The sequence below is a fragment of the Odontesthes bonariensis genome, chromosome 24 (assembly GCF_027942865.1).
Source record: "Odontesthes bonariensis isolate fOdoBon6 chromosome 24, fOdoBon6.hap1, whole genome shotgun sequence".
NCBI lineage: Eukaryota > Metazoa > Chordata > Actinopteri > Atheriniformes > Atherinopsidae > Odontesthes > Odontesthes bonariensis.
Window position 1 is genome coordinate 4,657,547 of NC_134529.1, and position 15,047 is coordinate 4,672,593.

The 15,047-nt window shown below is 40.5% G+C and overlaps 1 protein-coding gene across 1 annotated transcript in view; it reads right to left on the reverse strand.

The window, feature by feature from the left end:
- The window catches only part of galnt14 (UDP-N-acetyl-alpha-D-galactosamine:polypeptide N-acetylgalactosaminyltransferase 14 (GalNAc-T14)), a 230,055-nt gene that overhangs the window by 24,645 nt on the left and 190,363 nt on the right, over positions 1-15,047 (reverse strand). The window contains exons 10-12 of the mRNA XM_075459231.1: positions 11,018-11,144; positions 4,718-4,810; positions 4,174-4,257 (exon numbers count right to left, since the gene is read on the reverse strand). Coding sequence (XP_075315346.1) covers positions 4,174-4,257; positions 4,718-4,810; positions 11,018-11,144 — 304 coding nt within the window. The remainder of the gene's footprint in view (positions 1-4,173; positions 4,258-4,717; positions 4,811-11,017; positions 11,145-15,047) is intronic.

Sequence of the window (15,047 nt, forward strand, 5' to 3'; positions counted from 1 at the left end):
TCGCAGCTGCTGTTGTTTTAAAGTGCTTCATAAATAAAGAAGTAGTAGATGGGGACTCGAGTCACTGTGACTTGGACTTGAGTTGACTCGAGTCGCTGTTTTGATGACTTGTGACTTGACAAAAAATAAAAGACTTGAGACCCGACTCGGACTTGGAAGTTAAAGACTCGGCACTTGACTTGACTTGAGACACGATGACTTGAATGACTTGTGTGTTAAGCATCTAGCATAACTTCAAACTTTGTTCGTCTGTTGAAGATCCATTCTGACCAGTAAGTGCTGTCAAATTAGCTAATATTATCCTGTTAGCCTATTCAGTAGTTAGCTAACGTTAGCTTGATATGATACGGGTTGGACAGGTTGGACACAATGGCCAATGATGTTTACTGACAGTTACTTATATCTTTGTGTTTTCACTTTATTAAGATCAGATTCTGCAGGTAAAATTGCAATAATAAAGTGACTTGACTTTGACTTACCCAAGAAAACATTACTTGAGACTTACTTGAGACTTGAAAGCTAAGACTTGGGACTTACTTGGGACTTGAAAGCTAAGACTTGGGACTTACTTGGGACTTGAAAGCTAAGACTTGGGACTTACTTAAGACTTGAAAGCTAAGACTTGAGACTCGACTCGGACTTGGAAGTTAAAGACTCGGCACTTGACTTGACTTGAGACACGATGACTTGAATGACTTGTGTGTTAAGCATCTAGCATAACTTCCAACTTTGTTCGTCATTTGAAGATCCATTCTGACCAGTAAGTGCTCGTCAAATTAGCTAATATTATCCTGTTAGCCTAGTCAGTAGTTAGCTAACGTTAGCTTGATATGATACGGGGTGGACAGGTTGGACACATTGGCCAATGATGTTTACTGACAGTTACTTATATCTTTGTGTTTTCACTTTATTAAGATCAGATTCTGCAGGTAAAATTGCAATAATAAGGTGACTTGACTTTGACTTACCCAAGAAAACATTACTTGAGACTTACTTGAGACTTGAAAGCTAAGACTTGGGACTTACTTAAGACTTGAAAGCCAAGACTTGGGACTTACTTGGGACTTGAAAGCTAAGACTTGGGACTTACTTGAGACCTGAAAGCTAAGACTTGGGATTTACTTGGGACTTGAAAGCTAAGACTTGGGACTTACTTGGGACTTGAAAGCTAAGACTTGAGACTTACTTAAGACTTGAAAGCTAAGACTTGAGGACTTACTTGAGACTTGAAAGCTAACACTTGAGACTTACTTGAGGCTTGAAAGCTAAGACTTGAGGACTTACTTGAGACTTGAAAGCTAACACTTGAGAGTTACTTGAGACTTGAAAGCTAAGACTTGAGAGTTACTTGGGACTTGAAAGCTAAGACTTGAGGACTTACTTGAGACTTGAAAGCTAACACTTGAGACTTACTTGAGACTTGAAAGCTAAGACTTGGGACTTACTTGAGACTTGAAAGCTAAGACTTGGGACTTACTTGAGACTTGAAAGCTAAGACTTGGGACTTACTTGAGACGTGAAAGCTAAGACTTGGGACTTACTTGAGACTTGAAAGCTAAGACTTGGGACTTACTTGAGACTTGAAAGCTAAGACTTGGGACTTACTTGAGATGTGAAAGCTAAGACTTGGGACTTACTTGAGACTTGAAAGCTAAGACTTGAGACTTACTTAAGACTTGAAAGCTAAGACTTGGGACTTACTTGGGACTTGAAAGCTAAGACTTGGGACTTACTTGAGACTTACATATGTGTGACTTGGTCCCATCTCTGGTAGAAGTAGTATATTGCTTTTAGTTTTCTGTCATCATGCTTTCACATCTTCAACCTTCCTGCATCGTTTGCATTTAACAAACAAACAGCTGACTGGGAAAAACCAACACCTTTGGTCCCACTGAATTGAATTAACTACCTTCTAGAAGGAATTTTTAAACCCTTTCCATTGTTTCCACCAACAACCATCTTATGGTGCCTGCTAATCAGCTCATTCAGATTGCAATTACGGTCTCATTATCTACATAAAGATATTACTGTTATTCTGTCAGCGATTTATCAGCAGTTGGGAGAAATGACAACCTGCACCTTTAATAAAAAAAAAAGCTCAAGGCCATGATTCTCTTAACTCATTACTTGACACAATTTCTTCGTGGTCTTCCTCTTTGATAAACTTTCAGCCATGCCATAAACTCAGGCTCAAGTCCTGCAGCGTTAATTCAATCTGCTATCTCTCTGCTTTAATAACCCGTTAAAGGTTATTCTGCGTTTGAAGGGTCGGGTCTGTTGTCCCCGAGGAGCAAGTCTGTTAATTCCATTCTGGGGGATTAACACCAGCCTCCAGTGGATGGATGGGTAATTAAGAGATTGTGTATGTGGAAGCAAGAGGAGGCCTTTATATGGGAGTGTTTATGTGTTTAAAAGGTATTTGCATTGGCAGATTTGTTTGCTTGCACATAGAGTGTGTGTTTTGTCTACATATGAAAGAGACAGTGCCTTGGCTTTATGTCATGAACTGTGTTTGTGTGCGAGTGTGTGTGCTGTGTGTAGATAGGACAGAGTGTGAGGTGCCAGCAACCCTGGGGAGCTCAGCTAATCAGGATGGAGGGAGAGATTTCACACAGAAAGGCAGTGAATGAGACAAAAATGGACCTGCGAATGTGTGAGGCTGGAAGTTGGCACACACTTACTGTTAACATGAATTTAGATACTCTATTTAAATGTGTGCCGTGTTTGGTTTCCTCCAGACGTGCTGCTGTGCATTCTGAGCAAACATCTCCACTTTGGTCTGCTCTGTCCAAAGGACATTGTTCCAGAAGTCTTGTGGTTTGTTCAGATGCAGCTTTGCAAACCTAAGCTGTTCTGCCATGTTCTTTTTAGAGAGAAGAGGCTTTCTCCTGCAGCCCTTCCACACAAGCCATACTTGTTCAGTCTGTTTCTAACTGTGCTGTCATGACCTTTAACCTTTAACATGCTAACTGAGGCCTGCAGAGTCTGAGATGTAGCTCTTGGGTTTCTGACCTTGGGGTGACCTTGCTGGGACGTCCACTCCTGGGAAGATTGTCAGCTGTCCTGAATGTTTTCCACTTGTGAATAATCTTTCTCTCTGTAGAACAGGGGTGGCCAACCGGTCAGAGACTAAGAGCCGCATTTTTTACTGTGTGACCACAAAGCGCCACATTATTTTTGAAAAATGACCGAATTCTCTCCGTTACATCCGTCTGTTCTTGACTCTTAACTCTCGTCTCGGTCACGTGATGCATCAACGCTGATATTAAACCCACGAACCGAGCAAAATGAGTCAAAAACAGGCGTGTTTGGAAAGCTTCTTCTCAGCGAGGAGACAGAAGAAGAGGCTGTGACCACCAAGAAAAAAGAAAGCTGCATTTTGAAGGCATGTTTAAGCGTTACCATAGCGACCAGAGAGCGACCAGAGAGCGACCAGAGAGCGACCAGAGAGCGACCAGAGAGCGTCAGAGAGTCGTTATGTCTGGAGGACGCTGCTTATACAGTTACATACAAGTAAACAGTGGATTCAAGTTTATTATTATATTTACCAAATACCACAGTGTCTGTGTTGGTCGTATTGTTTTATTTTGTAGTATTTATCCGCCACACCGTGAAAATATTGTCTGACATTAAACCGATCCATGAGGCAAAAAGGTTGGAGACCGCTGCCGTATTGAACTCAAACGAAGCGAACACGCACATTAAAAAAACCGCACAAACACAAATGTTGATATGAACGTAAGAGCCGCATGAAACCAGACAAAGAGCCGCATGCGGCTCAGGAGCCGCAGGTTGTTTTCCACTTGTGAATAGTCTTTCTCTCTGTAGAACGATGGACTCCAGATAGTTTGGAACCGGCCTTATAACCCTTCCCAGATTGATCTCTGAGATCGTTGCTGATGTCTTTCCTCCTTGGCATCTCCAGACCAGAAAACTGACAAAAGCTCTGCTTTTTATAGAGGTTCTCACACTTACTGATGAAATAATAAAGTGCATTTGAATAGCAGCACCTGGCTGCTACTGACCCGACTTAATTAACTTTTTCAAATAAATGACACAGACATGAATAAAGCCAGCTTTGACATGAGCTTGAAAATGTCTCCTTTGAGTCAGCAGACGACTGAAGAGTCCAGAGATGCAAACAGACAAAGACACACACAGAGTTATCCTCACTTGAGTTCGGGGTAGACGTTGTCCAAGTACCACTTGAAGGATTTGCATTTCAGCTTTTTCCGAAGTTCTACTCTGCTTTGAATACTGGTGACAAACAAAACAAAAGACACAGAAGAAGGCAGATAAACAGCACATCAGATGCCCAGAGCCAGTTTCAACTAATGCCCAGGAAAGGAGAGGCAGTAAAAATAACCAATAACAGTTGGCAAAAGTGACACAAACAACGAAAAAGTAATGCGTAGCCCGAGAAATAATAAGGTCTATGATGTGGAAATGTCAGCATTCACACATGTCTGACAGATAAGCTGACATTTAAACACGGGTGTGTGTTTTTGAGTCAGTTCCTGCTCCAAGTGGGAGTGTGTGAAACAATCTGGATTACTGAGACTTGTATCACACTTGGGATCAAAACATAGGTCCAAGATGAAGCATTAACTTTAGGAGTAAGGCTTAAAAGTAACACACAAGGCTTAAAGCATAAGTGGGAATATGGTGTGTGTGTGTGTGTGTGTGTGTGTGTGTGTGTGTGTGTGTGTGTTCTTACTCTCCAAAGGATTTGCCTCGTGCTGCCGGGCGAGCCGAGTAGTAAAAGAGACGGAAGTCATCCATCCACACCTCAGCTGTGCGACGCGTGTTCCTGTTATCACACAAAAACCATTTTAGAATACTGTAAATCTATCTTAGTGTCCTGTAATGTTTCCTTATACATTACATTACATTACGGTCATTTTCCAGACGCTTTTATCTACACTGGAAAAGATGCCACTCCAAAAATAAGTAAGAAAAACAACAAATACGAGATGTTTTTGCTTGAAATAAGCAAAAAATCTGCCAATGGAACTAGTGAAAATCGACTTGTCAAGATTTCTTTAAATAAGATGTGATATTTAGAACTTTTGAGATAAAAGTGATCTTGAAATTAGCTTAAAAACCTCTTCAAATGTAAAAAAAAAAAGCTTGTTTCATATGATATGCGACTCAAAAAACAATTTGTTTTCAAGATTTTTTCATTTAACAAGATATTCCAGATGTATTGTCTTCAAACAAGTCCCTATATCTGGCTGAAATAGTACTTGTTAGGCAGTTGTGTCTTATATTAAGTGTAATGAGATATTTTGACTAGAAATGAGACAAATATACTTGGTAAGACTTTGATTTTTTTCCAGTGCAAAGCGACTTACAATAAGTGTGTTCCACATCAGTAGGCAAAAGAATTTCAGGTCATAAGAAATCATAAGTGCATTTCCTTCCAAAACCAAACAGCTAAGAGCATAACTAGTGCTAGAGTAAGTGCGGTAAGTTAGGTACCTAGACAATTGGGAAGACAATTTAGAAAACAAAGACAATTTAGGAAACAAATAAGTGCGTAAGAAGCTGGGACGAAACAGGTGATGTCCTAAGAGGGCCATGTTTGAAATAACACACGGTGAGCACTTCTCATAAAGGCCACGGTGAAACCTTCTGCTGAAAACCAGCACCATGCCTTCTGGGAAATATATGGCATGATGCAGAGTATGGCGAAATGATCCCATAGCAACAACCGAGTACCTCAGAACTTACGGCTTCAAAGTTGGAGACGTTTGAATCTTTGAAGACGTCAAAATGTGACTCCAGAAACCTCAAACTTCCATTCCCTTCATACAGTATACCATCTTACATACAGGATAATGCTTAAATGTTCGTAACAGGACGCGGTATACGTGGAAGATCAGCCTTTCTGGACTTTGTTTCTGTCCCAGCTGGTATTTTAACCAAAGTGAAAGGACGTGAGAGACTGCAGGAGTGTCACGCCCATGGGATTTTCCCCATGTTTTTATGTTTTATCACGTTTTAGGTTGTTTTATGTCTTGGTTTTTGAGTTCATGTCTTGTTTACCATTGGCTGTGTTCGAAACCGCCTACTTCTCCTACTACTCCCACTACTCATACTAACTTTAACTTTTCTTAAGTTCCCGGATGCATACTAGATTCTCTGAAATGTTGGGTATGCATCATGAGGTTACTACTCACACTCAAACTACCCAAGATGCAACGTAACGTGACGTCGCCGATCGTCATTTCCTGTCAAAACGGCAGTTTCAAGCTAGCTACAACGAGGGTAGGTTCACTTCCTGTTTTCAAAACAAAAGCACCAATTGTATGGTAATGGCTTTCCCTATGATAAAAGGCAACGGGTATTTTATTTTGTGAAAATAACCGGAAGTGCGTTACTCACTGCGGCTAGCTTTAGTAGCACCGAACAAAATTGTAAACAGCCGGTATTTTGTCAGGTTTTCAACACGTTGGGGATCTAAACGACTACTTTCTCGCCTGAAAATGTTTCAAATGTTGCTAAAGTTTACAGAGTTTTGAGCTTAAGCGAAATCAGCTTCAGGCCAGCTGATTTCGGCTCGGGCAGGAGCGAAATGCATTGTGGGTAAACGCTCTGCATACTGTCTGATCGATGAGTATGCTGTATGAAAGTATGTAGTATGTAGTATGCAGTTTCGAACACAGCCGTTGTCTTCCCCACAACCTAAAGTCAAGTGTTTTTCCATGCCATGCCAAGTCGTTTGATTTGTTTTTGTCATAGTCTAAGTCTTGTTATCCGGCTCAGCCGCGCTTTTTGTGTCATCTCAACTTGTAAATAAACCAAGCTTGCTTTTCTCACTTCTGGAGTCTGCATCTGTGTCCTGTCGTCCACCACCCTGACAAGGAGGAAGGACAGATGGGGAAACAAATGAAAGGCATCGGCAGGCTCCTGCAGAAGCGATGAGGCCGGTACGATTCTGATCACACTCAGTTCTGCATGAATTTGCACGTGCCTTCCCCTACGCCGTCCCTTACCCAGATAGGCTGTGCAGACATAGATCACATGAGGTGTAAATGGAGTCACAACATGAGCCAGAACACCTCCAGATGTAATCTGGCTGACACCTGATCCTTCACTGATTCTGATGTTTCATGCATTTGCATGAAGGCATAAGACGACTTTCTTTTTCAGAAGGGATTTTAAAGGTACGGAAGCCTGCTGTAAATCTACTGCTGTCGCATCGGTTCATTTCTATTCAACTCACTGCACTTTATTCGCCCACACTGCTCTAACAGTGAAGCACATCTTCTCTGCCTCTCATCCCCATTTACCCATTTTGGTCTCATTCTCTTTTTCATCTCCGTTCTTCTCTGCAGTAATTAGCTATTAGCTGAGTTTCTGTGAGCTGTGAACGATCTCATTGAAATGACAGAAACCCTCCATTATAGGCATTACACACATCGGCTGAGGCAGTTTAATGAAAGGGAAAGAGATGGAGGACATGCAGTACTTGCGGGTGTATAAACATAAATATGTCTCACATGTAGGCTTACAATTAGAACCTATTACTGCACACACCCAAGGTCACAGCATCAGGGGGAAACGGCGTAATCTTTATAATCAAATTAAGCAGAGCTTTTGTTTTTGGTGAGCGTACTCATAATGCTGACTGCCAACAAAGAAGCATCACCGGTTAACTGGCAAAGCGAAACATGAGCAGACAGCAGCAGCTTTGTTTGCTGATCACAAACATCAGGCCATCTTAATACCAACGGAAGTCCTCCTCATCCTCCTCCTCGCAGAACAGATGCTGCCCCAGTAACAGGCAGCAGGGAGAGAAATGAGCAACGCAAGAGTCGAGCTAGAGAAAAAAAAAATCTAAGCATTGGTGTGAGTTAGCCGGCTGACACGAAACAATAAGTTTTTATGAGCCCTTTGGCCAAAGCTGTGCTCCAAAGTGCCGCTCAGCAGCAGGAGAGCTTGTTTTAGGATCTGAACCTCCGAGCTGGCATCTTTAGGGCTTTGCTCTGCCAATTAAGCCACAGAGAGAAGTGCTAATGCCTTGCTTGCATACAGAGGTTAATGAATTACTGAGGCGTTAAAGGAATAATCTGTCAAATGAATCATCTGTCTGTGGCATTTAGTGGACAGCAGGAGTGATGACATGATGGAGTGCTGCAATTAAATTGTCGGTAAACTCACGCTCCCTCTTTCCTGCTTCAGCTCGTCATGAACGGTGATTCCCAGGATGCATTTCCAAACGGGCCTAGACTTTAGTTTGGCCTTAAACGTGTAAATGAAGCTGAATATTTCCTACACTGGGAATTATATAGGGACTTGTTTGAAGACAATACATCTGGAATATCTTATTAAATGAAAAAGTCTTAAAAACAAATTGTTTTGAGTCGGATTTCATATGAAACAAGCTTTTTTTTTTTACATTTGAAGAGGTTTTTAAGCTAGTTTCAAGATCACTTTTATCTGAAAAGTCACAAATATCACATCTTATTTCAAGAAATCTTGACAATCTGATTTTCACTAGTTCAATTGGCAGATTTTTTTGCTTATTTCAAGCAATTTGTTGTTTTTCTCACTTATTTTTGGAGGGGCATTTTTTCCAGTGTAATAAGTCACAGTTTTTCTTTGTTCTTACTGTGACACTACAAGAAACACATAATAAATGTCGTAATATTGACTTGGCTTTGAATATTTAATCTGGTTGGAACATGAAATCTTATTAAGGGCTTGATTAATCTATTCATACACGATCAGTTTACACTTGTTCTGAGCACATTAGTCCTGTTAATGGATTACTGGACTGCCTGTAAACACATCTCTGTTTAAACGGTCTGAAAGGGGCAGATAACACAATACAGCTTATGCTAATGGGATAATATTGTAGTCGCAGCTCAGAGGCTCCCAGGCAGCTGTAAATCCACTTTAACAATGATGTGAACAGCGTTTGGTGGCTGCAGCACACAGCTTAAAGTGGAAACTGTTTGCTCTGCGTGCATCCAGTCAGCCAGTGATTCAATAAGAGCTAAAGTTTTTAGTTAGGCAGGTAGGTAAGCACGCACTGAATGATCATTGTAATGAATTCACAGAGAAGTCACACAAGCTGTTTAATTCAGCTGGAAGTTCAGTGCTATCTGCAACCACTGGCAGCCCATTCATAACTTATTTCCCACCACAACATATAATATTTTACTTTATTATCATCAGCTAAGCACAGGACAGAATGTGCATTCACTGTTTTTATGCTACAACGTTGATTAAAAACCCCAGAAATCGTTCAAAAACCTCCTTTCATCAGATCTCTCCCCTGCTTCTGGCTCCATTTACTGTAAAAACAACACAACGTCAGCCATTTTTCAAAAGTTACAAACAAAGAGACTGTTTTACAATGCTACAAAAAGAGGCGGCAGCGTCCGTTGTGCTTCAATTCCGTTGCATCAAATTCAATTAATTTGCAGTTGAGAATATTCAAATCAGGTTCAAGAACCTCGAACTCATTGTCATGAAGCTGAAATTCATGCTCTAATTTGCAGTTTCCAATAGGCAGAGGGTAAAAAATGTGAATCTGATGGAGTCTTTTTCTCTTATCTGTGCACAGTACTCTTCTAAAAGTCTTGATTCAGCCCTCATTTCTTTATATTTAAGCAGCCAGACTTTCTTGTAATCTTTTAAAGTGGTCTTGAGCAATAGTTCCCCAGGCTCTCTGAAGGTCTTTCAAAGTTTTTCTTTGGACATTGGCTGCTTTTTCACTCATTTTCAGTCAACTCCTTGTAGATCATTTTCAAAGGAATGTGTGTGTTTTTTTTTTAACTCTGACCTATGAATCATCACAGTATAAAAAAGGCTCCTAACTCAAGTGTTGTATGCACACATAACAGACAACTTTGCAAAGCACCTATTTTAAATTGGATCTTTAAGCATTTTTACTGGCAACCTGTTGCAAAGACACATCATTTGTTAGCGTTTATTCTGAAAAACAGCAAAGATAACACAGTCTGACAGACAGAAAATAGGATTTCTGCAGCAACAAGGTGATTCCCAAAGAGCTTTGAGCTGAAAACTTGGCATATCTCAGCATGGTGTGCAGTGTGTCCTTAAAACATTTGAGGAAACTGGACAAGTGGAGGACAGAAGAAGAAGTGTCAGGCCTAAAGAACTATCTCCAGCAGATGAACAGGATCTGAAAGTGATGTCCTTTTGCTTAATATACTGTACTTAAAGGGATAGTTCGCCTCTTTTGACATGTAGCTGTATGACATCCCATATTAGCAACATCATTCATGAACATCTTCTTACCCCCTGCTGCGTCCTGTGAGCAGAGTTCCAGCCGCGTTTTGGTGTTGATGAAGGTAGTCCGGCTAGTTGGCTGGGGTTTAAAAAATAAAGCGTTTTGCTTCTCAAAACAATATGCGTTCAACAGAGTAATACATTTGCATCACAAAATCGTTCTCCAGGAAAAAGTCAGACCTCACAATCGCTTGGCACTATTTTGCGTGCTGTGTAGACCGAAGTGCAGACCAAGCAGCAAACACCGTAAGAGGCCCGGCTGGCGGCTGGCGGCAGGCGGCAGTGATACGAAGGGAGAGAAAATAGGGCCAAGCGATTGTGAGGTCTGACTTTTTCCTGGAGAACCATTTTGTGATGCAAATGTATTACTCTGTTGAACACATATTGTTTTGAGAAGCAAAACGCTTAATTTTTTAAACCCCAGCCAACTAGCCGGATTACCTTCATCAACACCAAAACGAGGCTGGAACTCTGCTCACAGGACGCAGCAGGGGGTAAGAAGATGTTCAGAAATGATGTTGCTAATATGGGATGTCATACAGCTTCATGTCAAAAGAGACGAACTATCCCTTTAAATGTACGAAATCTCAGAGAGAAAATCAAGAAAAAATGGAAGGAAAGTGAACTCACCATCTTACCAGTGTCACATGAACACGCTTCATCTATCAAATCAATCATGAAACCCCAGTAATCAGGTTATCTGACATGTAAAATAAGTGTATAAATGATTTGAAGTCATTCAAACACTCACTTGATGTACGTGTTGGCGTTGCCCTCAGGAAAGACGTACGGGTGTTTCTTCCTGAAGACGTGACCCACTCTGCTGCAGGGCAGGATCTCCAGGCTGCCGCCACACTGCCACACCCGGAAGGAGATCTCTGCACACACCACATGCACGCCGTCATGTTTCAGGCCGTTTTTAAATACCCGATATAACCTGCACGTCTTTGATAAATAACAGTTAATATAGTTGTTTTTATCAAATTAGGCAAGCCAAGTTTATTTGTACGGCACAATTCAACAACAAGGTGATTCAAAGTGCTTTACAGAGACATTAAAACAGTAGAAATAAAAAGCACGATTTAAATTTTAAACAAAAAAGAAAGAAATAAGAACAATAGATCAAATCAGGAGTTAAAATGTGATTAAGTTTTGAAACTCAAGCTTCAGATTTGGAGCTTTATTCAAACGCAGCTGACAATAGGTGTGTCTTCAACCTGGACTTAAATGGAGCATCGTGTTAGTTCTGGCAGACCACGTAGTCAACGCGCCCTTTGCCTATTGGCTGACGCCGACCCAACCCTTATGGCTCCGCAACCAGCTGTGCTCAATTGGGTAATCAGCTGATGCTCGCAATTGGACGCTGGCATTTGGGGCACTTCATTTAAACTTGGTTTGCTGTCACTGTTTTTTTTTTTTTTTGCTCTCTGCTTGCACCCACCACCTCCCCTGCTCCACCGACTTCTCATTGCAAACAATGTCATACTGTTGTTCATTGTTGCTTGCTCTGTTCTAGGGGGTTTGTTGCCTTTACAGCAAATGGAAGGCACTCCACCTGAGGATGCTGCTGTTCCCTGTCTTGGCTTCCATGGAGCTCATGGAAAAGTCGGGAACTTCCTCCGAACAGAGCCATACCGCCAAATATAAATTGTATGCATTCAGAATAAGCTTCTGAAATTCATCTCTGTTTCTCGTCTCATTTTGACGAGAGTGGTTCTGACAGAAATACATTCATTCAAAGAAGGATACTTCAATTCAAATTCAAAAATACTTTATTTATCCCAGAGGGAAATTAAATGTTGATGTAGCTCAATTAAATCAATGAGTTATTATAGATGCTGATGGCTGTGGGCAGGAAAGATTTCCTGTAGCGGTCCGTTTTGCATCCAAACTGAAGAAGCCTTTGACTGAAGAGACTCTGTTTTCCGATAACAGTCTCATGGAGAGGATGTTCAGGGTTGTCCATAATTCTCTTGATTTTATGCAAAATCCTTCTTTGCATTATTGTCTCCAGAGGTTCCACAGCCGTCCCCAGAACAGAACCAGCCTTCCTTATCAGGTTGTTGAGTCTTTTTAGGTCCCTGGTTCTGATGCTGCTGCCCCAACAGATGACGCAAGAGGAAATGACGCTCTCAACAACAGACTTGTAGAAGATCTGCAACATCTTGTTGCAAACCTTGAAGGACCTTAGCTTCCTCAAGAAGTACAGTCTGCTCTGTCCTTTCTTGTAGATGGCTTCACTGTTGTGTCTCCAGTCCAGTCTGTTGTCCACATGAACACCAAGGTATTTATATTCCTCAACCACCTCCACTTCTTCTCCCATGATGGAAACAGGGTTTGATCTGACCCTGTTTCTCCTGAAATCTACAATCATCTCCTTTGTTTTGTTAACATTCAAGATGAGATGATTGTTCCCACACCATGCCACAAAGCGGTCCACCAGCTCTCTGTACTCGGCTTCTTGTCCATCTCCGACAACTTGAATAATCATTTAATCTGACTACTGAACGCAGCGTTTGGTGCTGTTTTTGCACCAGTGTGAAAAAAAGGCTCAAGCAGCTGAAAGTTTCTTGAACTTGTCTTGAAAATATCTTGAAATATGAAGCTATTCTGTTGTGTTTTATTGCTCTGAAGTCTCACCCTTACTGCACGACGTCAGAGGTGGGGTCCGGACTGTAAAATATTCAAGTTATCAGACTATTTTAGAACAAAAATAAATATTTCAGCATTAGTTGCGTCTGAAATCACTATGTAGTGACCTATAAAATGAATCAACCATTATGTGCCTTACGTAGTGTGCTCAGTGTATCCCACCGTGAAAAGCACCGACAGTCACAACAAGGTCGACCTGCAGCAGCTCCACAACCTTGCTGTCGCATGAGAATAATGTGCCAGCTTTAAAATAACTGATGGGACCAAATCACTGCACAAATGACTAATTTTTAAAGCATTTTGTATACATTTACACAGGGAAAAGGTTCAGATATGCATACTGGGATCAGCTTTGTGTGTTAAATTGTGAAACAGCCATGCCTGGTTGAAAGTTATGGGTAAATATTTCATATTAGTCATACTACCATCACAGAATATCACAAAAAAGCATCAGGGGGGTAGTTTTCAGCAGATTAATGGAAAGCAGTGCATGTCTACAAAGGGCTTCAGTGTAAGAAGACTTATTTACACAAATGCTTTTGTCTCTGTGGTGGTTTTCCATTCTGTGCATGGTGGCTACGGCCAAACTTCCCTGAATATTTGATAACCGGATGACGAACTCTGATTGTTAATTCAGTGTGTGCATCATTCCACATGCACTGTGTGTCTTTCTATGACTGTTGTAAACACAGCAATGCACACTAACTTCACTCGAGTTCACTTTGGTGTTTGAGTGTGTGTGTTAATCCGCAGAGTGGCTGTCTGTGAGTTCAGAGGAGGGGGGGAAAGGGAGAAGTAACGGAGTTCCCCCTGAAGGCGAGACACGGCAGGCAAAAACAGGGATTTTTCATGCAGGGGCCAATATTTAGATAATGTGCCAGTTTACTCCTTCAATATGTGTTATTTCAACCTGCTATAAAGAAAACGTTGAAAACATAAATTAAAATGTTTATTTCATCACGTTTACAGTTTCCAAAATAAATTCCCCTATTTAAATCTCAATTTTTTTTCTCAAAATCAGTTTTTTGTATTTTTTCAGTATCAATATCTCAGACTATGGATCACCTACTAACACCAAACTTTCCAGTTATACACTTAGCAGTATTCTGAAGATATTTACAGAAGGATTTGTTGATAAATCATTCCTGGCCTGATTTATGTGACATTATAATAAAAAAATATGGCGAAAATTTATGTTTTCTTAGGCTATGGACAGTATATTTTGATTTCCTAGGAAATGAAAGCAGATATCCTGAAATCCCTCTGTAATTTTCTTTTCATTTTGTGTGCACTGGAAAAAATGCCCCTCGAAAAATAAAAAAACAACAAATACAAGACGTTTTTGCTTGAAATAAGCAAAAGAAATCTGCCAATGGAACTAGTGAAAATCGGCTTGTCAAGATTTCTTGAAATAAGATGTGATATTTGGGACTTTTGAGTTAAAAGTGATCTTGAAATTAGATTAAAAACCTCTTCAAATGTAAAAAAAAAGCTTGTTTCAGATGATTTGTGACTCAAAACAATTTGTTTTCAAGACTTTTTCATTTAACAAGATATTCCAGATGTATTGTATTAAAACAAGTCCCTATATCTGGCTGAAATGGTGCTTATTAGGCAGTTGTGTCTTATATTAAGTGTAATGAGATATTTTGACTAGAAATGAGACAAATATACTTGGTAAGACTTTGATTTTTTCCAGTGTGTAAACAAAATGAAAAAGAATGTGCGCATATTTAATGAGATAATGAATAATTTGCACAATTAAACATACAAATTTCTAAAACTTGTAATAATTTTTTTTCATACTTGTATAAGTAATCAACTGAGGAAGTTTCATGGTGATATCTATTATTTTAAAATATTACCCTATTCACCTGTAGTGTCTCGCCTTAAGAAAGAAAGCTGAGAACTTCACAAAGTTTTTACTCCCAAGAAGTGAAGAAGTAAGAGAAGAGCAGCAGAGGAAGTGAAAATTAGAGCGTGGACCGAGTTTGATGAGGAGGAGGGAAGGATGGAAGTGAAGATGAAACACCATGGCTGAACAAAGGAGAACAAGAGGAGTCAGCAAGATGGGGAGATACTGACAGAGAGCCTGTGAGACTGAGAGAGCAAACGAGTGTTTCAGGGAG